The sequence below is a fragment of the Hemitrygon akajei genome, chromosome 16 (genome assembly GCF_048418815.1).
Source record: "Hemitrygon akajei chromosome 16, sHemAka1.3, whole genome shotgun sequence".
Taxonomy (NCBI): Eukaryota; Metazoa; Chordata; class Chondrichthyes; order Myliobatiformes; family Dasyatidae; genus Hemitrygon; species Hemitrygon akajei.
Window position 1 is genome coordinate 86830101 of NC_133139.1, and position 25939 is coordinate 86856039.

The 25939-nt window shown below is 43.6% G+C and overlaps 1 protein-coding gene across 2 annotated transcripts in view; it reads right to left on the minus strand.

Annotated features, from left to right (window-relative positions):
* Nucleotides 1-216: 216 nt before the first annotated feature.
* dennd1c (DENN domain containing 1C) overlaps nt 217-25939 on the minus strand; it is a 109294-nt gene continuing 83571 nt past the window's right edge. For both annotated transcript variants that reach the window (XM_073069370.1, XM_073069369.1), the window contains 11 exons: nt 24922-25023; nt 23283-23408; nt 16986-17087; nt 15567-15657; nt 15421-15461; nt 14822-14893; nt 9979-10035; nt 7916-8050; nt 7085-7152; nt 6129-6339; nt 217-1362 (listed from right to left, as the gene is read on the minus strand). In XM_073069370.1, coding sequence (XP_072925471.1) covers nt 250-1362; nt 6129-6339; nt 7085-7152; nt 7916-8050; nt 9979-10035; nt 14822-14893; nt 15421-15461; nt 15567-15657; nt 16986-17087; nt 23283-23408; nt 24922-25023 — 2118 coding nt within the window. In that variant the 3' untranslated portion in view covers nt 217-249. The remainder of the gene's footprint in view (nt 1363-6128; nt 6340-7084; nt 7153-7915; nt 8051-9978; nt 10036-14821; nt 14894-15420; nt 15462-15566; nt 15658-16985; nt 17088-23282; nt 23409-24921; nt 25024-25939) is intronic.

The window sequence follows — 25939 nt, forward strand, 5'->3', positions numbered from 1 at the left end:
CACTAGCATAGCCTAACTTTTGAAATGTCAATTCCCAACCATCAATAGCATCAGCTCAAACTCTTGATGACCTTGGGGGAAAGAAATCTCCTTTTCGCAGCATACTTAAGAAGATGTGTCAAGGTAATGACTATCATATGAGACACGGGGAGAGCTGGTGCTTGCCGAGCCAAAGAAACAATCGATATTGACATTCAGTTACTGAGGAAGCATCACTAATGGGGGAGAATATATAAATTTAATCAGCTCCTAGGATTCAAATCTCTTTTTCAGCTCTGAAACCTTTCTAGGTGTGGTAATACCTGGATCATTCTCCACTGGTGACACACATTTTTTTTGATCTTTCTGCTCCTCTGATGCTGTTTCTGGCAGACTCCCAGCATCAGGAAGATGGGAGGAAGCCTCAGCGACAGATTTGCCCAGTTCTTCCTGCCATTCGATTTTTCCGGATCTGCTTAAGGCCCCAGTCGCTACGACGGATATTGGGCGGAGCTTCCCTCTGCTGGGCTCGAGCCGTTGTTCCCCGGCACAGGCTTGGAAGTAGGACAGCACCGATTGCACGCTTGGGTTGGCTGTCTCCTCGCTGGTGGCTAGGACTGTGGGATCGCCTGGGGAGTCCTCAGTCCAGGCTTGCACAGCAGACTCGGCACGCTGCCTGCTGGGGCTTCTCTCCTTCATAGCATGGTTGCCTCCTTCCCTGCCTTCAAGAGCCTCTGACACTGGCCTACCCTTCAGTCTTGTTGATGTTTTAGGTGCTGTTGGTGGAAGTATCAGCTCAGGTTTTCCTTCTTTACATGTTGCCGGACTGTTGACTTCTTTCACCTCTGCTTCTTGTCTTTTGCAGTTGCTGAATTCCTCTTTAGAGGGTTTCATTTCGCTGATCTCTGAAGGTAAACTGAGGGAGCCTGAGTCCTCAATTAGCACGTCATTCCTTGCCTCGTTCTTACCCGACTCAGGGGCTTCATTGTCAGCCAATGTTCTGCTGGGCTGAATCAGTGGTGATCCTTTATCCCAGTGAATCCCTGTACACTTGTCATTCTCTTTGACAGCTGATGAAACAGACGAAGAGTCTTCCAGTGATCCCGGAGCCTCTGGATTACTGCAGCTTGGAGTATTGAGGGTCAGAGGCTGCAGCTCTGGGGCTGTTATGTTTTCATCGTGACTTGAGACACTTCCGGAATCTCCAAGGTCTGCTTGGCTGGTAGACATTGAGGACCTGCCTGATGTTTCCTCCAGTGAGGCTGACAGGGACATCATACACTCAGTGGAACCATCAAGACCCCACATCTGGGAATTCATGGGCTCAGATTCTCTCCTGCTCTTGAAGCTAATGTCCTCTTCACTGGGGTTGGCACCTTTGACCTGCAGACACAAGAACATTTGTAAGTTTCTTCTCACCATGTGACTTCATGAGCTTGAACAGCATGAAGCCAGCACCCCTCACCTCTCCTATCATTGTCCCTATCCAATTATGTGACATGTTACAGGTTCAATTCCTATCGCTGCCTATAAGGAGTTTGAAAGGCAAACACGAGGAAATCAACAGATGCTGGAAATTCAAGCAACACACACAAAATGCTGGTGGAACGCAGCAGGCCAGGCAGCATCTATAGGGAGAAGCGCTGTCGACATTTTGGGCCGAGACCCGAAAGATAGTAAGTACTATCTTTCCTTTCAGCTAGTCCTGACGAAGGGTCTCGGCCCAAAACGTCGACAGCGCTTCTCCCTATAGATGCTGCCTGGCCTGCTGCGTTCCACCAGCATTTTGTGTGTGTTGCTATAAGGAGTTTATACGTTCTTCCCGGAGATTTCCTCCCACAATCCAAGATGTTCTAGTGGTAGGCTAATGTACAATTGTCCCAGGGTTAGGCTAGGATTAAAACAGGGGGTTTGCTGGGCAGCATGGCTCGATTCTGGCTCAATTCTGCACTGTGTGTCAGTAAGTAAATAACAGCAGATGTTACACACAATGTGTATTTAGTCTCGAAGAAATTAACCCAGGGCTGGAGAGTGCTGCATTTTACATGGGTGCTGGAGTTTTGGTACGAGTTAAATGCAGTAACTATTCAGCACAGAATATTCACACCGGAAGTCCCATTGTGATCAATGAACCAGCAATGTAAAAAGAAAAGTTCAAATTTCTCCAAGATCGGTATAGGGTTTGAATTCATTACAATAAGAAATTTGAAATCAAAAGCTTCCCTCAGTAAAGTGACTCCAAGCTGGTTGGAAAATCGACAGCATTTTTTTTGAGGGAAGAATAGCCATCTGTACCCACTCATAAATGGAGGCTTGGAATTGATATCTGAATAAGTTACAGCAACCTTCAGACCTGAAGCACCACAGGAAGTGCTTCTACCCCACAACCTCAATAATCATGTTCACTCCTGGCGTTGGATGCTGTCTGTGTGGAGTTTACACGCTCTGTCTCTGGGTGCTGTAATTAACCCTTGTGTAGGTGACTGGTGGGAGAATGAGAATAAGGTTGATGGGCGTACAGGATTGAATGAGTTACAGGAAAACTGGAGTGGGATGGGGGAATCTGTGAATTGACATTGGAGAGGGTTCAAAGGAGGTTCATGAAAATGATTCCCAGATTAAGAGGAGCATATAATGGCTCTGGGCCTCTATTCACTGGCATTCAGAAGAATGAGATGGGATTCTCCTTGAAACCTACTGAATGTTGAAAGACCTTGGTAGAGTGGATGTGGAGAGGATATTTTCTTTGGTGGATGAGTCTAAGACCAGAGGGCACTACCTCAGAATAGAGGAGCATCCTTTTAGAACAGAGATAAGGAGAAATTTCTTTAGCCAGGGAGTGGTGAATCTGTGGAATCTTGCCACAGGCAGCTGTGGAGGCCAAGTCATTGGGTATATTTAATAGACAATAGGTGCAGAAGTAGACCATTCGGCCCTTTGAGCCTGCACCACCATTTTGAGATCATGGCTGATCAACTACTATCAATACCCAGTTCCTGCCTTGTCCCCATATCCCTTGATTCCCCTATCCATAAGATACCTATCTAGCTCCTTCTTGAAAGCATCCAGAGAATTGGCCTCCACTACCTTCCGAGGCAGTGCATTCCAGACCCCCACAACTCTGGGAGAAGTTTTTCCTTAACTCTGTCCTAAAAGACCTACCCCTTATTCTCAAACCATGCCCTCTGGTACTGGACTCTCCCAGCATCTGGAACATATTTCCTGCCTCTATCTTGTCCAATCCCTTAATAATCTTATATGTTTCAATCAGATCCCCTCTCAATCTCCTTAATTCCAGCGTGTACAAACCCCAGTCTCTCTAACCTCTCTGCATAAGACAGTCCAGACATCCCAGGAATTAACCTCGTGAATCTACGCTGCACTTCCTCTACAGCCAGGATGTCCTTCCTTAACCCTGGAGACCAAAACTGTACACAATACTCCAGGTGTGGTCTCACCAGGGCTCTGTACAAATGCAAGAGGATTTCCTTGCTCTTGTACTCAATTCCCTTTGTAATAAAGGCCAACATTTCATTAGCTTTCTTCACTGCCTGCTGCACTTGCTCATTCACCTTCAGTGACTGATGAACAAGGATTCCTAGATCTCTTTGTATTTCTCCCTTACCTAACTCTACACCGTTCAGATAATAATCTGCCTTCCTGTTCTTACTCCCAAAGTGGATAACCTCACACTTATTCACATTAAACGTCATCTGCCCACTCACCCAGCCTATTCGAGTCACCCTGAATTCTCCTAACATCCTCATCACATGTCACACTGCCACCCAGCTTAGTATCGTCAGCAAATTTGCTGATGTTATTTTCAATGCCTTCATCCAAATCGTTGACGTAAATTGTAAACAGCTGTGGTCCCAATACCGAGCCCTGTGGCACCCCACTAGTCACCACCTGCCATTCCGAGAAACACCCATTCACCGCTACCCTTTGCTTTCTATCTGCCAACCAGTTTTCTATCCATGTCAATGTCTTCCCCCCCCCCCCCCCCCCCCGATGTCCTGAGCTTTGATTTTACCCACCAATCTCCTATGTGGGACCTTTTCAAATGCCTTCTGAAAATCGAGGTACACTACATCCACTGGATCTCCCCCATCTAACTTCCTGGTTACATCCTCGAAAAACCCCAACAGATTAGTCAAGCATGATTTACCCTTGGTAAATCCATGCTGGCTCGGCCCAATCCTATCACTGCTATTTAAGGCAGAGGTTGATAGATTCTTGATTAGTCAGAATGTGGTGGGATATGGGGAGAAAGGAGGAGATTGGGGCTGAGAAGGAAAATGGATCAGCCATGATGAAATGGTGAAGCAGACTTGATGGGCCAAATGGCCTAAATCTGCTCCTATATCTTATGGTCTTATGCAATAAGCTGAATGGCCCCTTACTTTGTAAGAATATGCAAGGAAACAAAATCACTGGGAACTTCAATTGGACAAAAACAAAGCTGAGTTTGCCATGGACCAGCATATACTAAAACTGATATAAGGAAATAATCATATAATCTGTTTTGAATGATCAGTGAATATTACAGTACAGTACTGAGCCTGTACAGTGTCATAACACCAATCCACTGCTCATCCTCTGCAGCTATGCAAATTATTCTCTCTACTGCCTATCCAGTTCTGCCTTCAAAGTCCTGATTGAATCTGTTTCCACCACACACAGATGATGAATGGCAGATCCATTGGTATGGCATGGACTAGACAGGCCAAATAGCCTGTTATTGTGCTGTAGTTTTCCATGACTATCTTAAGCACACTTAGAGTAAAAAAAACATTCTTCTTCATAAGACATAGGAGCAGAATCAGGCCATTCAGCCCATCGAACCTGCTCCACCATTCCATTATAGATTATCTATTATTCCTCTCAACCCCATTCTCCTGGCTTCTCCCTGTAACCTTTGATATCCTTACTAATCAAGAACCTATCAACCTCCACTTTAAATATACACACATTCACCACCCTCTCGCTAAAGAAGTTCCTCCGCATCTCTGTTCTGAAGGGACATCCTTGTATTCTGAGGCTGTGCCCTCTGGTCCTAAACTCCCTCACCATAGGAAACATCCTCTCCACATTGACACTATCTAGGCCTTTCAATATTCGATAAGTTTCAATGAGATCCCCAATCCCCCATTCTCTGTGCTCCAGATCTGTGCACCATTTACTAATGGGAAGATTTTACCTCTATCTACTCTAGCTAAGCTAGTCAGGATCATATTCATCACTGTTAAATTTCTCTATGAAATGTTTTTTGCTCTAAAGAAAACAACCCCAGATTCTGCAGCCTAACCTTATTGGTAATATCCCTTGTATCCAGAACCATTTTTGCATTCTTTAGACCTTCATGTTCTTCCAACATTGTGATGTCCAGAAATGGAGGGCTATGTGGGAGGGAAGTGTTACATTGATCTTTGGGTACGTTAAAGGGTCGGCACGAAGTTGTGGGCCAGGAACCTTTACCGTTCCATGTTCTTGATTTTATTTTTTATTTTATTGAGATACAGTGCAGAGTAGGTCCTTTGAGCCACACTGCTCAGCATTCCCTGATTTAATCCTAGATTAATCATGGGACAATTTACAAAGACCAATTAACTTACTAACCAGTACATCTTTGGACTGTGATAGGAAACTGGAGCACCTGGTGGAAACCCACGTGGCCACAGAGAGAATGTACAAACTCCTTACAACCTTCACTAAAAATATACCCAATGAATTGGCCTTCACAGCTGTCTGTATCATTGAGTTCCACAGATTCACTATCCTCTGGCAAAAGAATTTCCTCCTCATTTTTGCCCTAACAATAAAATTCCTCCACATCTTTGTTCTAATAAAGATATTGGCTCCTCATCTTTGTTCTAAAAGAAATCACTCCTCATCTCTGTTCTAATAGAAATTGATCCAGATGTCTGTTTTAATCAATAAGTATAATTGAGGTAGAGTCTGTGGAGTTAACATTTTGGGTTGGTGATTTTCCATCACAACAATTCTAATTAAAGGTGACCGAACTAAAACATTGTTCCTCCCTCTACAGATACTGCCTAATCTGCTGTGTGTTTCCAACACTTTCTGCTTTTGTTTTAGATTTCCAGAATCTTTGTGCCTGATACAATAGAGATTAAAGAGCATTTTACCCTGCGGATGTCCTCCATGGAGTCCAAGTTGAATAAGTCGAGGCTGCGCGTTCCATATAGATGGCCCTTGTCATGAGCTGTCCGGGTACTGAGTGTATCAAAGATTTCCCCGAGCAGGTCCATATTCTCTTCCTGCAGGAGGCTGCAGTCAAGGAATTCATCAGTGATTGTGTCCAGGGAGTTGTCTAGTCCATCCTCCTCACTGGTGGACCTGCACAAGTCAAGCAAATACCTGGGCATCAGCAGTCTGAAGATCAGGAGACTTAAAACCCCAACAATGGTCGGTCAGAGAAATGGGAAAAACACTCACTGGTTTCCTTTAAAAGTGGGCCCATACTTAATGTCGACGGGACAATGTGCTTGCAGTCCCAAGGTGATGGGACAGGAAAATGGGTCTGCATCCCAGTTGATGGAGTGGGGGAAAGGTCTGCATTTTCTATTTGCAGTGAAGGAGGATGAGAGGTGACAACAGAGGTGTCTACTATGATAAGAGGTATTGATGGAGCGGATAGCCAGAGAATTTTCCCCCAGGGCAGAAATGATTAATACAAGGGGCATAATTTTGAGGGGATTGGAGGAAAGTATAAGGGGCATAAGTTTATTACATAGAGACTGGTGGGTGTGTGGGAACACACTGACAGGGCGGTGGTAGAGCCTCATACATTAGGAGCATTTAAGAAACTCCTAGGTAGGCACGTAGATGATATTAAAATGGAGGGTTACATTAGGAGGGGAGGACTAGATTGATCTTAGAGTAGGTTAAAAGGTCAGCATGACTTTGTGGGCCAAAGGGCCTGCGATGTGCTGCAGCGTTCTATGTTGTATCCCATTGTCCATCTTATGATAAGAATCAGGATGTAAAGGTCAAGGGGTGTATGTACTCTGCGAGTCCGGTCGGTCATCCCATTTGACTTACGGACACCTGCAGCTGAGGGGATGGGTGAAGAACGATTTACCTGACTGCCCCAGTGGGTAGCGGTCCGTTGATGCTTGTTTGGCGACGGGTTGGTCTGCGGGGGCGAGACTAGAGGAGAAATGGTGAAAACCGTTAAACAAGACAATGAGGGACTGACACACACTCCTGTTAGTAGCTGATAGATTGATCTACCTTGACCAATTACCCCAGCATCATTTTTATACAAACTCACAAAGTAAACTTAGTTGACATGTATCTAAGACTGGTGTCTTCAGATAAAGGAATCTGTGAACAACGCAGATGATAACAGTTATCGAAGATTTTATTTACAGATACAGTGTGGTAACAGGCTCTCCTGGCCCAACGGCCCACACTGCCCAATTACAACCATGTGAGCAACTAACCTACCAAACCGTACATGTTAGAAATGTGGGAGGAAACTGGAACCCACACAGTCGCAGGGTGAAACTACAAATTCCTTACAGCAGCAGCAGAGCTGAACCTGTGTCGCTTCCACTGGTGTAGTGTTACACTAACCAAGTTGACAGATTGGTAACTTGTCTTCCCCCTTATTAATTTCAGGCTTTGAGGTCACCTTTTGTTAATTTCAGGGCTCTGATTGTATAGTTTCTGTGCCCAGTGGCTAAGACACCAGAGGGAGACCGAGAAGAGAAACACCAACCTCCAACTGGCATTCTAAAGTCCTCCCTCAGAAACAGAAGTTGTGATGCCTTCTCCAGACAAGTAACTCAGCATGAACAAATGTACTAAGTTGTTGGCGAGGCACCCAGGTTTTGAAACCAATAATCAGTGGGCAGTGAAGGTGCAGGAACTGGGAGTCCAGTTGCCCCTCATTACAGAGGCTTCCTACCTGACCAAAGTGCTGGGTGATGGGCAGACGGTTCTGCAGGGACTCTGTCTGAATGCGCCTCTGATGGATGGGGCCCCCGACCGGTTGACATCTCAGTGACCCACCGCGCTGAAACCCTCGCTCATCACCCAAGTCCTGCAAATCAAAGTTTAAAGTAAGTTTATTATCAATGTACACGTCACCATATACTATACTGAATTAATTTTCTTGCAGGCATTCACAACAGAACAAAGAAATACAACAGAATTGTCAAAAAACTACATACAAAGACTGACAACCAATCTGCCAAAGAAAGCTGTAAATAAAAAAAAACAATCATACAGGATAAGCAACTTAATAGATATAGCCATTCCAAACACACAGAACTTACAGAAATCAGTAAGTGAAAAACATCAGAAATATGCTGAATTAAAAGAGGAAATTGAAAGACTTTGGAACATGAACAAGATATACATTGTCCTGATTGTAATATCTATAACTGGTGCCATCCCAAAGGCACTACACTATTGCATTAAATAATTAAAGAGTTATACAGCAGTATTATTGTAAATCTTCAGAAAGCCACAATGCTAAACACCACAGGAATAGTCTGAAAGTTCCTAGCAACTGAGAAATGAGTGCGCTTGGCTACGCCTGATTTTACCAGCTTGAGCTGGGGAAAATTGTGTTTTTATAGTAAACACAAAACGGGAAGAAGATGCCGAAGAAGGTGGACGTGCGCTGCACTGCTCGGTTGACCACCGGGGTGGTCCCAGGTGCAAGGACGTGGAGGTTGGAGGAAAGCGACGAGGGGTCGAACGGTTCGATGGTTGAGCTCCAACGATGTGCACTAAACTGACTGAACTCTGATAAGTCTGGCGCCTTTTACTTTATTTTCTTTTCCTTCATATATACTAGATTGTTGGTACTCATTTAGATTTAGTAAAATCTTTAAAGTATATTCTATAACGGTATCTGGTGTGGGTTTGATATTGTGTGTGCAACGCTGCATTAACTTGATTCCCACAGCACCTGCTTATACGGGAGGTGGGGTTGGAGAGTGGCTCGAATTTTTCCCCCTAGACATATACCAGCCTGTTGGGCAAGTGTTACATTAATAATAATAAATAAGTAAATAATATTGAGAACAAACACGAGGAAATCTGCAGATGCTGGAAATTCAAACAACAACACACACAAAATGCTGGTGGAACACAGCAGGCCAGACAGCATCTATAAGGAGAAGCACTGTCGACGTTTTGGGCCGAGACCCTTCGTCATTTTGTTTTCTTGTGGCATCGCTCCTTGTAGGTGTGCTCAGAGGTGGGGAGGGCTTTTCCTGACGAAGGGTCTTGGCCTGAAACGTCGACAGCGCTTCTCCTTATAGATGCTGCCTGGCCTGCTGTGTTTCACCAGCATTTTGTGTGTGTTGTTTGTAATAATATTGAGAACATGAGTTGTCAATTCTTTGAAAGTGAGCCCATAGGTTGTGGAATCAGTTTAGTGTTGAGGTGAGTGAAGTTACCTATACTGGTTCAGGAGCCTGATGCTGAGGGGTAATAACTGTTCCTGATCCTGCTGGTATGGGAATAAGGCTCCTGTACCTCCTTCCCGATGGCAGCAGTGAGAAGGGGGCATAGCCTGGATGGTGGGCGTCCTTGTTGATGGATTTTGTTTTCCTGGGGCATCGCTCCTTGTAGGTGTGCTCAGAGGTGGGGAGGGCTTTTCCTGTGATGGTCTGGGTTTTATCCATTACTTTCTATAGACTTCTCTGTTCTTGTGCAGTGGTATTCACACAGTATTCAGCACTGTGCCACGTGGCTACAAAGCAAAAGGTCCCCCCAGGATCCTGCACATTTACATGGTACGGCCCGGCTTGCTTCCACATCCATGAGTGAGTCTGGCCTGGATTCAAATCTCTATATTAGTCATTCATATTCAGTTGCATTCCAGGTTAACACTTCTCCAAACACAAAGCCACAAAGTTTACAGAGGACAGGTCAGCCAGGGTGTGATAAAACCACCATTGAGTTTCAGCACAAGCATAAGAAGAAGGAAAAGTTAGATGATGATGTCACCAGTACCTTGTGTTTCAGACGATTTTTCATCCCCTTCAAGCCCAATCTAGCTTGATCTTTAGCCTAGAAATAACAAAGACATCATGAATATTTTTGCATTTCTGAAACCGTTACCATTGACACCTCCCCTCCAGTCTCTTAGCTCTTGACTCCATCACCATTGATTCATTGTCATCATCTTTGGATCTGCAGGTGCTCCCCTTCTCCTCCCCTACTCTTCTTTCATCCCTGTTTCTTCCCCCCCCGGAACAAAAAATTTTACCTCTGCTCCAGCGCTGAAGCTGTACTCCAGTCTTCAGCAACAAAAATTGCCATTTACAAAGGATCATAAACTTATTACAACATGGTAAAGCCACGTCGTTTCTCTGCTTCTTCGTGCCTATGCCAACTACCTCCCACAACTACTCTGAACGTGATAATTGAACCTGCTTCCATTTACAGAAGAGATTCCAGACACTGGAAATCCAGAGCAGTACACGTAAAACGCTGGAGGAACTCAACACGTCAGGCAACATCCATGGAGAGTCCATGTTTTGGGCCAATACTTCAGACCTTAGACCCTAATGAAGGGTCTGAGCTCAATCCACTGATTGTTCATTCCCCTCCATAGATACTGCCTGACCTGTTGAGTTCCTGCAGCATTTTGTGTGTGCTTCCATTCCGCAGGATGAAGAAGTTTGGTACCAGTGCTGGTTTACCTCTCGCGATCTTCTGATTTAAACTAAAGGTGATGTTCAGATGCTGCACTGAGAGGATTTTCCTCGTGCGACTCTGTTAACTACCTTAAACTGGTTCTCAATCCATGCCTATTATTCAACTCGTTTGGACCATTTGCTTCTATTAAATCACTACTCAATCTTGTCTGTGCAACAGGAGAAATTCTCCAGTCTCTCTGTGCAACTGAGCCTGGAGATCATTCTGCTAACTCTTTCGGGCTTTTGTAAGCCATACTGATGAGAATTAGACAATACTTAATGGCAACCAAAACAGTGTTTTATAGACTGGTTATCCCTGCAAGGGGCCTAAGTGCTTTACCTGACCATACACCTCCTCCCTCGCCTCCATTCAGGGCCCCAAACAGTACTTCCAGGTGAGGCAACATTTCACCTGCACATGTGCTGGGGTCCCCTATTGTGTCCGGTGTTCCCGATGCGGGCTCCTCTACATTGGTGAGACCTGTTGTAAGTTGAGGGACCACTTCATCGAGCACCTCTGCTCCATCGCCACAAGTATAACTTTCTGCTGGCCAAACATTTTAATTCTGACTCCCATTCCTGTTCTGACATGGACTCCTCTTGTGCCAAATTTTATGACATATGCCAGTGATACTGTACTCAATTCTGATTCTGATTCTATTGACTACTTGAAGATGAAGGAAGCGGCAAGGAGGCAGTGGGAAATTAGCCAACTCCAGAGACAGTGCTAGGCTGCGAAAGGTGGAGTGACAGAGATAGGTGGTGTCCTGCAATCTGGAATTGGGTGCAAAAGACTTGGAGAGGTGTAAAAGATTAAAGAGAGCAAGGGCCAAGGACATATGGGGGAAGTAGGGTTAATGTTAGCAGACAGGTTTGACTGGTAGAAAGAATGTGAACTGCAAGTTATAAATAAAGGTGACTACATTTAGGTGTGGCTCAGTAAGATGGACTCCTATGAACGAGTCAGAAGCTTGCTAGTTCAAACCCATTACAAGAACTTGAATACAAAACTCAAGGAAGAAATATTAATGCAGTATCAAGGGGGTGCTACGCTACTGCAGATGCCATTTTTCTGGAGAAGACGAAGACTTGGGTCTTGTAAAACTTAGGTTCCCAATGCTATTTGCTTACTTCTATTGCTAGCACAATTTTTTCTCTCTGTGAGTTAGGTGTTGGACATTTTTTATTGGGTTCTTTTGGGGTTTCTTTGTTTTATGGCTGCCTGTACGGAGACGAATGTCAAGGTTGTATATTATATACATACTTCGAAAGTCGAGTACGTTGTCATATGCACAAGTACATTTATGCATAGGTGCAAGAGAAACTTACTTGCAGTAGCATCACAGTCAAATGGCATCAGGAAAACAGCATTCACAAGAAAGCAAACATGAAGTAAACAGAAATTATACACAATTTTTACAAGAACATAATTGGAACAAAAGAAAACAAAGTCCATTCTAGTGGAAAAGTGACCAAAGCAGTCACAGTTTTGCTAAATTGTAGAGATTAGGGTTTTGCCTATTGGCTCAAGATCGAATGGCTGAAGGAAAGTGGTTTTTCTTGAACTTGCTGGTGGGGGACCTCAGGCTTCTGTTGCTCCTGCCTGACTGTAGCTATGACAAAATGGCATGTCCTGGATTGTGAAGACCTTTGATGATAGATGCTGCTTTCTTGAGGCAGTGCATCCTGTAGATGCAACCAATGGTGGGGAGGGGTTTTCCTGTGATGTGTTCACTATTCTCTGCAGATTCTGTACACTTTAATTGCTGTACCAGACCAGCATTCAGACAGTGCGGATATTTTCAACAGTATATCCATCTCATTATAGGAAGGATGTGGAAGCTTTAGAGATGGTGCAGAGGAGATTTACCAGCATGCTGTCTGGATTAGAGAGCATGTCTTATGATTGAGTGAGCTAGGACTTTTCTCTTTGGAGTGAAGAAGGATGAGAGGTGACTTGATAGAAGTGTACAAGATGATAAGGGACATAGATTGAGTGGACAGCCAGAGACTTTTCCCCATACTGGAAATGACTAATACAAGGGGGCATAATTTTATGGTGAATGGAGAAAATAGGGAGGGTGTAAGAGATAAGTTTTCACACAGGGTGTTAGGTATGTGGAATGTACTGTCAGGGTGGTGGTGGAGGTAGATACATTAGGGGCATTTAAAAGACTCTTAGATAGCCACATGGAAGTTAGAAAAATGGAGGCTATGTAGGAGGGAAGGGTTAGATGATCTTAGAGTAGGTTAAAAGGTCAGCATAACATTGTGGACCAAAGGGCCTGAACTGTGCTGTTCTGTGATCTATGCTCTAGTACATCTTGAGAATATTTTTAAGAGTACATGATGACAAGCTAAACCTCCATAATGTCTTAAGAAAGTGAAGATGATGTTGTGCTTTCCTTATGATTCTACTTATGTGCTGAGCCCAAGACAGGTCACAGGATATGCTAGTGCCCAGGAATTTAAAGCTGCTGACTCTCTCCACTGCCGATCCCTCAGTGTAGACTGGAGATGTCCATTCACCTCAACCCTTCCTGAAGTCAACAGTCAGTCCTTTGATTTTACTGACACCGAACAAGAGATTGTTATTGTGGTACCTCTCAACCTATCTCACTCCAGTAAGCTGCCACATCACCACCTACGATTTGTCCAACAGTATTCGTGCCATCGGCAAATTAAAAGATGGCATTGGAGCTGTACTTAGCCACAAGAAAACCTGCAGGTGCTAGAAATCCAAAGAAGCCCACAAGATGCTGGAGGAACTCAGCAGGCCAGGCAGCATCTATGGAAAAGAGTAAACTGCTGACATTTCGGGCCGAGTCCTGATGAAGGGTCTTGGCCCAAAACGTTAACTGTTTACTCTTTTCCACAGATCTATTAAAGCACACACCTTTATTAATGATCATCGAGGAGACGCTGATTGTCTCTGACTGTGATCTGCTAATGACCCAAGTACAGAGGTACAGAGGCCCCTGGTCTTGAAGCTTGGTCATGAACTTGGATGGGATAAATGTGCTGAGTGTTGAGCTGTAGTTGAGTGTTGAGCTTGGGTTTAAACCCAAGACTCTACATATTCTCTTAGATGGATGTAAATACTGGCACTAAAGTTCAGGAGCTGCTTCACAATCCCATGGACCTAAGCTTATTCCTGACTTCCATGTTCTGTGTGTGGAGTTCATACATTCTCCTGGAACTATGAGGTTCAATCGGATTTTCAGGTCCGTGTCCCAGTTGTGGTAGGTGTTGGTGGTTGATTGGCTATTGTAAAATCTTGCCCTAATGTACAGATGAGTGGCTGAATCTGGAGAATGGTAATTGGAATGTAGAGAGGGCAGGTTATGGGATGGGGGGGGGGATAGTGATTGTTCTGTGAGTTAGCTTAGGCATGATGGGCCAGAACGGCTTCTTCCTGTGTTGTATGGAAATATGAGGAAGGAAGTATCCTTAGTGTCTGCTCAAAAGTTATTCCTCAATTTGACAAAAACATTATACATTTGTAGGAGTTTATCATTAAATATCTCCACCACCTCAGACATGACCTCTTCTCATTGTTGCCATCAGGCAAGAGGTACATGAGCCTGAAGGTGTACGATTCAGGAACAGCTTCTTTCCCTCTGCCATCAGATTTCTGAATGGACATTGAACCCATAAGCACTATCTTTTTTCTCTCCCTTTTTGCACTACTTATTTAATTTAACTTTATAAATATTGTTTGTGTATATGTACACACACACACATTTGTGTGTGCATATAGAGTGTATATATACACACACACATATATATACACACTGTAACTTACAGTTTTTATAATTATGTATTGCAATGTACTGCTGCAGAACAACAAATCTCATGACATCTGCCGGAGATATTAAACCTAATTCTGACTCTGATTATTTCCTACAATGCAAAAAAGTTAACACTTCAAAAAATGCATTATTGACCATGAGGAAATTTGGAATGCCTTGAGGTTGTGAATTGCAAAGTCTTTTCCTTTATGTAAGTAATGGTGAGTTGTTTTAGTCCCAGAGATTGTCCTGTTTTAACATCCACAGCAACCAATTGTGAACACCTGTTACATCAGGCCAGTTGTCAGCAGTCACGCTGACCCTGTGGAATGAAAGGTTTGCTGTGAGCTCCTCAGTACTTACAAAGTTATACATGTTCTTCACAGCTGGATTGGCTTTAGATTTCACTGTGTGAATCAGGGCTCCACCACTTCTCTGCACATAAACAGAGTGAATTGTTGAAACATCATGTCTCATCTCATCATCAAGCCCCTAAATTCCTTCAAATTCATTCATGTTCCTTCACCTCCAGGCTTTGGCATCACAAGTAGCTTAGCACCCTTTCCACTAGAGTAAGCAAGCCCCTGATAAAATGTACTTTACTCTCAGGCCAACACTCATCAATCATCATCCTTCATCTCTTGTAATAGGTGGCATCTCTGATCAAGATGCACACTTTCTCCCTTTCCCCCAGAGGACACTCCTCCCTCCCAACACTCTGTACCCTCCTTATCCATCCTGGATTCCATTCCCTCCCTCCCTCTCCCCGTCACTTTCTATTCTACTTCTCTGTATTCTGCACTTGCCCTCCCTCCTTCCTTCAGTTTCACTCCTACCATCTGCACTTGCTCTCTCCTTCCTTACTCCATCCAATCTCTGGTCTCCTCTGACAGTCCCAGTACCCTGCCCCAACAATGATCTATCTATATCATTGGTGTTATCAATGAAAGGTTTTTATTTACCTTTACGCTTTGCTTCCATTGTTGATAGGTCTTGGAGCAGCCTGAGGAAATGGGAGGAGCCCAGAATTAGTGGCCATCACAATTCAGGAAAAGCATAAGCATGGCATCTGTGCTGATTCATGTGAGAACTCATTCAAGATGCTCACCTGAAGAATAACCACCCAGATTAACCTCCTCCTCGAACAGATCTGTCAGTACCTTCCCCTGGTTAAGCTTTTCCAGTCGATTATCTATAAACTGAATCAAAATGACATGAAACAGAAACAAATTGAATGTGAGCAGACATAGAGCTAAAGGAGAATTAACGGCGGGTTAAGGGAAAGGCTGAAAGACAAAATCAACTCAAATGAGATTTTCCTTATGTCAGCTGATTTATTTTACTTTTTATTTAGAGATATAGCAGAGCCCAACAACCCTGCACAAACTAATTACCCCAATGAGACCAATTAACCTACTTATGTCTTTTGGACTGTGGGAGGAAACCAGAGCACTTGGAGGAAACCCACGGGGTCACAGGGAAAACATATAAGCTCCTTACAGGCAGTGGCGGGTTTTGAACCTGGGTCACTGGTGCTGTGGTAGCTTTATGCTAATCACTGCATTACCATGGTTGTGGGAGGAAGGGAGGGAGATGATCTGTGTGAGGAGTTAAAGTATAAAATTGTCTCTAAGAGGAAGAGGAGGTTTCATTACACACTTTTTTGTTGGATCATGAAATGTTTTGCCATGGGGTAGTTTATCAAACACTGTCATATCTTGGAAAACAGGACAAATATTTTCATAAACACAAAAAAGTCTGCAGATGCTGGAAATCCAGAGCAACACACACAAAATACTGGAGGAACTCAGCAGCTCAGGCAGCATCTGTGGAAAAGAATAAACTGTCAATGTTTCAGGCCATTTTTTCAGGACTGGAAAGGAAGGGGGAAGATGATAGATAAAAAGGTGAAGGTGATAGGTGAAGCCAGTTGGGTGGGAAAGGTCAATGGCTGGAGAAGAAACATAGGAGAGGAGGATAGACCACAGGACAAAAGGAAGGAAGAGGGGACCAAGAGGGCAAGGGGGGAGTGATAGGCATGTGAGAAGAGGTGAAAGGTCAGAGGGGGAATAGAGGAAAGGAGGGGGGAAATATTTTTTTACCGAAAGGATAAATCGATATTCATGTCCTCTGGGTGGAGGGTACCCAGACGGAATATGTGTTGCTCCTGCACCCTCAGGGTGGCCTGGGTGACACAAGAGGAGGCCATGGATCAACACATCAGAATGGGAATGGGAATCTAGAGGAGGTTTGAGGATTGTAGGAAGCCAACCAAAGCAGTGGGGTTATTTTGGGATTATTCTGGTACTGAGCCGGACCATTCAAGATGAGACGTCTCTGTGCTGGAAACGTACAGTTCTGTTTCTTGAAATAATGAACAATGAGTATTCAGAATGGAAAACTGAGGAGGTTTTCAATGCATTGTGGCACCAGGGAGTCTGAGCAAGAGTGAGGTGATGGAAGACTTTCAGTCTCTGGGGTTGTACCCGATGCACAGGCCCCATTCCTGCCTCATGTCAAGCCTCACCTGTTTGAACAGTTGAAGGTGCACTGCATGCTGCAGGAAATTCTTCATTGAGCTCGGTTTGTGGTCCAAAAATGTCTCCTCGCAAAATGTAACTGGTTCCCCCTAAGGACACAGGAAGTAAAAAAAAATTCATGAGCGGTTTCACTTTTCCTCCTGGCTTTCTCAATGGTCTTCTCAAATCTTGTTGTTCAGAGTTGAAATGACAGACGGAAGCCACTCAGCCCATTGTGTACATGCTAGTTCTTCGAAAGAGTTCTCCAATTAGTCACACTCCTTTGAACATTTTCACATCATCATGATATGATGCCTTTATCATCAAATCATCAGGAAATAACACATTTTTGAAATACAGGAAGTGTTCAATTGTAGGGAGAAGTAATGATCTAACACAAAGTATCATCTCATTACTCAACGAAGTAGTGATATCTGTACATAATACGTGGTATCAGAGAGTGATATGTTACACGATGCTATTCTACACTGTGTCATGGGTGCTTCTTGTTCTGCTTTGCAACTCCAAATCATAAAACTAATTGAAACCAAAAAGACAGGAGCCCGGAGATATCGTTTCTTATTTACATTCAGAGAGGTGCACACATGTATCACGTGTTTAAATAAACATGAATGCTAAATCAGACAATGCATTTACAATTTACTCAAATATTACTGTAATATTAAATATATTAAATATTAAATACACAACACTCCTCCCTACTTAGCTATACCTCCTACTCAATATAGAATGTATCTCAACTTATAAACATATACTATATATACAACTTAATTATATATATAAATAAATAGAATTACTATATAGACATCCACGGCATAATAAATTGTTTCATTCAGGCGTAAAGGTTTAATCGCTGTGGAGGACTTCTTACTCTTGTGGGATAATGTCTTTCCTGACAAGGGAGACCCACTCTGCTTGGTCGGTGAAACAACCTCAGGTCCTGGGCCTTCTCTATGTGGCTGTAGAAGTTGACTCTGGGACTGCAGGAAGTTGTTCTGACAGCTCTGGACACCTTTCTTCTCCAACAAATGACCCTGTTCTCCTCAATTGATCAGTGTGTCGTCTCCAGGTGACACCTGATGCAACTTCCACAGTACTGTATAGGAAAGTGGTCCAGTTCTGTCCTTAATATTTCTGAATACCCATTTCTGATCACCTCTGTGGTCCTCACCATGACTGCTGGTCCAGGAGAGAAACATTGAACCTTGTTTCAGGAGCCTTCAATTTGTCTCAGCTGTTTGCCTTGCATTCTCCTTCCGAGACTGGGGTTGAGGAAATCCAAGTGTGAGCACAAGGGACGTCCCAGGAACAGCACGGCTGGTGAGTTGTTGATTGTGGAGTGTGCTGCATTGCGATATGCAAGGAGGAAATTAGTCACCTTCTGCTTCAGTGTCAGTGCAGTGTGTTCTGCTGGTGTTGTTCACAGTGCATTCTTTAGACTCCGGACAAATCTTTCCAACAAACCATTTGTAGCTGGGTGGTATTGTCCAGATGTAATATGTCTTATTCCATTTATTTTCAGGAATGACGGAAACTGTTTCACAACAAACTGTGGTGCATTGTCACTGACTAAGTGTTCTGGAATGCATCAATATTCTGCAAGGCTGTAGTGGAGGCTATCTGGAACATTTCTGGCCATTTTGTAGCTGCATCCATGACTACCAGGAAGTTTGTGTCTATGAATGGTCTGGCAAAATCCACATGAATCCTCTGCCAGGTAAATGCAGGCCATTCCCAGGGATGAAGAGGTGCTGCCCTTGGCATCTTCTGGACATGTTGGCATCCCAAACAACGTGTGGCAACTACTCGATCCCAGGCTGCCAAAGCTTTGAGCCAACACTTTCATTTTGACCAGGTCCAGATGACCAGCATGTAGCTCTCAGCTTGGATGGTACAACAACTATCAGTCCCCACATAAGGCAACCCCCATTAAGGACAAGTTCAACCCTGCGCTGGTAAAATTGGGGCAACCGAAGTTTCTGCTGCACATTCCAGCCATTTTAGGAGACCATGTAGACCTGAGACAGTGGGTTCTTTTCCGGTTTCCCTTTGGATCACGTCTGCAGTAATAGGGAGAATTTCAATTTGTGTTAGGGAGCATACATCTAGAGGAGTGTCCTCTTTTGTAAATTTTTCAGGTATTTCCTTTTCCGAAGGTAAATGGGGCAATCAGTCTGCATTTTATGATTCGTCTCCTCTTGAATTCAATCTTATTATAATTATGTCCTCCAAGAAACAGAGCCCATCTCTACATTCCTGCCACTGAAGTTAGTGGAACACCCTTCTGTGGATTGAAATGGACACTGGTGGTTGATGATCAGTAACGAGGGTAAACTCTCTCCCATACAAGTATAGGTTGAAATGTTTTACACTCCAAACCAGACTCAAGTCCTTTCTGTCAATCTGTGCATGATTTTTCTCCGCAGTGGTAAGGGAATGTGATGCAAATGCTATGGGGGGGGGGGGGGTCACTTCTGTCACTCATAACATGTGACACAACTACACCAACACCATAAGGTTAGGCAGCTGAGGTAAGCTTCACTGGATGATGTAGATCATAATGTTTGAGTACAGTGTCTGATGTCACCATGTCCTTTACCTTTTCGAAGGTCACCTCACACTGCTTTGTCCTTTGCCGCTTCTTCCCGATCTATAGTAATGAGTTCAATGGATAGAGCACAGTAGTCAGATCTGGCAGGAATTTTATACTAATTGTCAAATCCTAAAAAGGACCTCAACTGTGACACATCCTTTGTAGCCACTGCTTGAATTTTCTCAGCACACTTGTGTAATTCTTGTGCATCAATGGCGTGATCACAGTAAGTGATGCTTGGTTTAAAGAATTCACACTTGTTACATCATGTTCTGAGCCCATAATCTTCTCATCTTTTTAACACCGTCTTGAAATTATGGAGATGTTCCTTGTCATCCTTACCGGTAACAATGATGTCATCCAGGTAACACTAAGTGCCTGGGTAGCCTTGTAGCACCTGGTCCCTAGCTTTCAGCCAGAGTGCAGATGCTGCTCCAAAAATAAGCCTATTATAGTGATAAACACCCTTGTGAGTGTTTATGATCAGAAACACTTTGGACTCTTCTTCCATCTCCATCTGTAGGTAGGCATCAGCTAAGTCCACTTTGCAGAAGTGTTTCCCTCCAGAAAGGTTTGCAAAGATATCCTCCATCCTGGGCAGAGGGTATTGATCAGCTTTTAGCGTGAGGTTGATGATGACAAAATCACCACAGATGGTGACAACCCCATTCTCCTTGTCTACTGGAACTACTGACATTGCCCATGGGCTCCACTCAAATTTGTAAAGAATTCCTTCAGCCTCCATGTGATGTTTTTAAACCCAATGCATTCACTGTTTATCAACGATCTCTCTCTCTTTCTCTCCTGAAGAGACACGTGCTAATGGAAACATAGAAAACCTGAAGCACAATACAGGTCCTACAGCCCACAAAGCTATGCCGACCATGTCCTTATCTTAGAAATTACCTAGGGTTACCCATTGCCCTCTACTTTTGTACCATCCAGGAGTCTCTTAAAAGACCGTATCGTATCCACCTCCACCACCGTCGCTAGCAGCCCATTCCACGCACTCTCCGCTCTCTGCTTAAAAAACTTACCCCTGACATCTCCCCTGTACCTACTTCCAAGCACCTTAAAACTGTGCCCTCTCGTTCTAGCCATTTCAGCTCTGGGAAAATGACTATCCACACAATCAATGCCTTTCATCATCTTATAACTGCGCTGTTTAAAAAAAATTGAATTTCTCGTTGCGCTTTTTAAAAAACTCAAACATTTTGCTGTGCTCCAACAGGTAGGTAGTCATCTCAGGTTCATTTCAAAACTTCCTCATTGCCATTTTAAAGTTTTGTGTCTCCAAAACGTTAAACTAACTGGAAGCAAAAAGATGGAAGCCTGGAGATAACGTGTCTAGTTTCATTTTTTCTTTGAGAAGCACACGCATGTATGACGTGGTGGCGTGATGACATATGCCATTCACATACTTCTACATTTAATCTGTAATGAATTATTTAAATGAACAAGACTGCTTAATCAAATAATTGTATTTACAATACTCAGATATTACTGAAATATGAAATACACAACACCTCTCTCTAATGAATTATTTAAATGAACAAGACTGCTTAATCAAACAATTGTATTTACAATAATACTCAAATATTACTGAAATATGAAATACACAACACTTCTCTCTATCTAAGACAATGCAGTAGAGCTACTGGCTTCCACTTTATTTCCCCATTTTACATTCTTTTTGGACATACAATCAATCTATGTATATAAACTAATTTATATTTATTGTGTTTTTTTGTTATTGTGCTCTTTATCTTTTTGTGTTTTTCTGGGTTGCATCAGATTTGGAGTAACAATTATTTCATTCTCCTTTACACTTGTGTACTGGAAATGACATTAAACAACCTTGAATATTCCTCTTTCTATTTTTGAGTTAAGCTCTAGAGGCAGACTTATTTCTCTTCTTGTGCCTCAATGTCTATCTCACATACACAACTATAAAACTTTGTTCTGGCTTTATAAAGCACTGGGTATTCCACATCTGGAGACTTGCATTCAGTTCTGATTACCCTGTTGTAGGAAGGATGTGGAGGGTTTGGAGAGGGAGCAGAAGCAGTTTATTAGGATGTAGTTTGGATCAGAGGGTATGATCTATAAGGAGAGGTTGAACAAACTTGTTGTTTTCGCTGGAGCTGTGGAGGCTGAGAAGAAACCTGATAAAAGTATACAAAGTTATGAGAGCATACATAGGCAATTGATAACTGTCCCCCTCAGGATTGAAATGTTTAATACCAGAGAGCACACATTTACATTGAGAAGGGGAAAGTTGAAAGGAAATGCGTGGAGTAGGTTTTATTTTACACTAAGAGAGGCGAGTGCCTGGAACGTGCTGTAGGTAAGAGGGATTAATGTTTGGTGCTTTTGGTTTGCCTTTAGCTGGTTTGGCACAACATTGTGGGTCGACGTGCCTGTTCCTGTTGTTACGAACGTGCCACAACTCTGAGGGGCCGAAGGGTACAAAGTAGCCCCCTCCTTCTTGAAAATCGCAAGATCGCTATTAATTCGGGTCTGGGACCCAGGAAATGAGAGAGAATCCTCAAGGTTTTTGGAATGTGTCCTGGCCCCTCAGCAAGACAAAGCCACGGATACCATTGTCTCTTGGAGACGGAATTGTGTATTGAGTACTGTACTATTCATTGAAGCCCTCAGGGAATGACCAGAGTGGGCTGGTTGAGGGATTGCATCATCCCAACCTGACTGACATCTGAGACCCCGTGAGTAAGGATAAAAGAGGGTCTGGGGAACAACCCCTTCAGATGCACCAGGAGAAACGTATGAGACCGGTGGGGGCTTGTGTGTGTCCATCCTTGCCCGGATGACAAGTCTTCCACAGAACGGCCTCGCTAAAGGACGAATACGGATCAAGATCGGATAAAGGAAAGCCGGCAAGTTTCAAAAATCTGTCTCTCTCTCCAACCAAAAAGCTGCAGCCTGAATGAACTGAGTGACTTTTATATTTCCATCGGACAATACATTATCCCCTAGACAATGATAGAGCTATTTCTTATTGATTATTATTATACCCGCACGTTTAGATTTAGTATTGATGACGTATAGTATCTGTATGTTTGCATGGATATTATTTTTGTGTATTTTTACCAATAAATACTGTTAAAAATAGTACCATCAGACTTCAACGGACCTCTCTATTTTTGCTGGTAAGTGACCCAGTTACGGGGTTCGTAACACTGTGCTGTACTCTCTACATTCAATGTTCTATGTCCCATGATTAAATCAGGGGAATTACTGCATAGCACGACTTGAAGAGCTGTATCTCAACAAATAAATAAAAATTATATTGTATTTCTTTCCAGTAAGAAAATGAATCTCAAGGAAATTTGATCTTTATCTTCCTCCTCATTATATCTCCCACATTAACGATCTTCCTTAGAACTGTGATTATTAGTCTCACAAAAAAAACATCTTTCTTCAATTTGTTTATAGCCATCTGAAGACCAGGTTTGTGGTCTAATTACTGCATTATGACTTAATTCATTGTAGCTCTTAATATATTGGACAGCGCACACCTTCCTCATTCCTCAGCTGACTTGTTGACAGCCTCACTGAGAGAAGGGCAATTAAAGTAATGACTAGTGTATATAATAGGTTTTCAAATATCCGGGCACTGCAGGTATAGTGGTTGTAACTGGGTCTGACTCTAACTGGTGTGGACACTCACAGCATTAAATTTGAGGGCATCTTGATAGCTTCCAAAGATTGCAGCCTGCGTCCTCAGAAATGCTCGAGCCACCACATCGCCCGTCACTGCTGACTGCTTCTTCAACTTCATCTTCAGAACAGACATCTACAATAAAGGAAACAAGACACTGCACAGGTAATGTAAAGAGAGAGGGGGGGGGGGCAGAGTGGAGAGAGATGGGCAGACTGGGAGGAAAGGGGGGAGAAAGTGGAAGAGATAGGGAGACAGTGGGGAAGGATGGAAAGTAGGGGAGACGGGGAGTAGATGGTGAAAGGGGGAGACAGGATGGGTGAAAGGGAAAGGGAGAAGGAGCAAGGGTGAAGGGGAATGGGTAGGAATAGAGAGAGGGGGTAAGAGAAAGTTGGGGAAGGGGAGATGAACCTTGACCACTAAGGAGTGGCATTCAGAACTTACAATCAATTAAACCCCAATCTTTCCAGTCAATTAAGAAGAAATTTTGCCCTGACCTTCACATTAAGTCATGTTCCCACACTCCGAGTCTTGCTGTGCCAACACCATAGACACCACTCCCCATTTCATGACATGCCCCTTCACACCCACATACTGATCCCTGCAATAATGTGCGGAATTGTAGCAATCCTTTCACTGACCTGGGTGTTCAGTGATTAAATCTGGAGCTCTCTCTGTAAATGCCTATTTCACAGGCAGCAGTGCAGTCCGCCATTGTGACAAGTTCAAGTCAGTGCACATAAAGCCCAGCCAAGCAACAACAGCCCGGTACCGGTCGGGCTGGTTCGATGCACTCTTGACAACAATGGGAGAAGAAGCAACAATGTCTTTCAATTACTGAACGTGGTCTATCACATTGAGGGCCCACCTAGATTGCTGCATCTCAGTCAAATGCTGGTACTCACCATAGCAGGTTCAAGTTTATTGTCACCTGACTGTTTATAATATATATATGTATACACACACAACCAAACGAAATAACATTTGTCACACACAACATATAAACCAACGTATTATACTATAAAAATAAGTTGATAAAATATAATGGCATCCATTTTCCCCTCAGCCCCAGTCTCCTGCCTTCTCTCCATATCCCTTCATGTCCTGATCAATCAAGAATTTATGAACCTCTGCCTTAAATATACCCAAAGCCTTAGCTTCCATGGCTGCGTATAGCAACGAATTTCAGATTCACCACCTTCCGAATGACTAAATTCCTTCTCATCTCTGTTCTAAGTGGATGCTCCTCTATTCTGGGGCTGTGCCCTCTGGTCTTAGACTCCCCCACCATAGGAAACATCCTCTCCACATCCACTCTATCAAGAGCTTTCACCATTCGATAGGTTTCAATGAGGTCACCCCTCATTTTTCTGAATTCCATGATGTGAGCAATAGAGAACTGGGTATTGTTGTGATTATTGTTTTTCTTCTATGCACAATGACATGAAGATCACAGTATTGTAATGTTTGGAAAAGAGATGATACATCTCATTGCTTAGCAAGGCAGAGGTATCTATGGTGTCAGAGAGTGATACAGCGTACGATGCCTTTCCAGGTGGGTGGGGACAAATGCTTTTCTCAGTCTCAGACAAGCTATCTCAGTCATGACCCGGGTGTAGATGGACCACAGACTATGCTGTGAACTCACCACGTCTGGTGGCAGCTTTTCCAGGTCATTGAAGGGTGAATCCAGGCTGTTGGTGTCGATGTTTAATATAACCACATCATCCAGAGCTTTGCTCCTCACCCTCTGCAAAGAAAAGGCACATTCTGAGGGGCACAAAGTTTCACTGAAGGAATTCTCCCCTTTTGCTTTAGAAAACCTTTGTGAGAATGAGCTACTTCAGCAGACAAATGGCGATAAATGCTCCAAACACGATAGCCATCTCCAGATTCAATGGTAATGCCTGATATTTTTCATTTTTCCTTACCACAGAAGAGACTATTCACTCGATCAAGTCTCTGCCAGCTCTGCAAGTAGTCCCACTAGTCCCATTCCCACTCTCCCCTTTGTGCCCTGTAACCTGTGCTCTCCCACATGTCCAGTAATTCGATTTAGACCTTTCCACCAGCCACCTATACCTTGGTTAATTCACAGTAGATGATTACCCTCACAACCAGCACTTCTTGGGGAAGTGGGAAGAAATTGGAGCATCCAGAGGACACCCATGCAATCACAGGGAGAACATGCAAACTCACTTACTTCAGTACCACAAGTCAGAATTGAAATCAGGTCACTGGACTGAGGAAGCATCACTCATGCTGTGAGAATTCCCACCCTCATTCATATCAGTGAGGTTCTCTTTTGCCAGTCCCCCCCCCCCACCCTGGCTGTATTTGCCCACCACCCTTCATTTACTTCTCCCCCCCCCCCAGTCTACCTCTGACCTCTATCCCACCACTTCCTCATCTTCTCTTAATATGGGCCATCTCCATTCTCCACTCGTATTACTGCTGCAGGGTTTTGACCTGAAACAATTCCTACCCAACCCCACAGACGCTGCTCGACCACAAGAAAATAAATCTCAAGGTTGTATATAGTGACATATATATACTTTGATAATAAATTTACTTTGAACTTTGAGTCACTCATTTTTATTCTCTCAATGGCTGGAATGTGAAGCTTGTATTAAATATGTGGATGAGCCCAGCAGGACAGGCAGCAT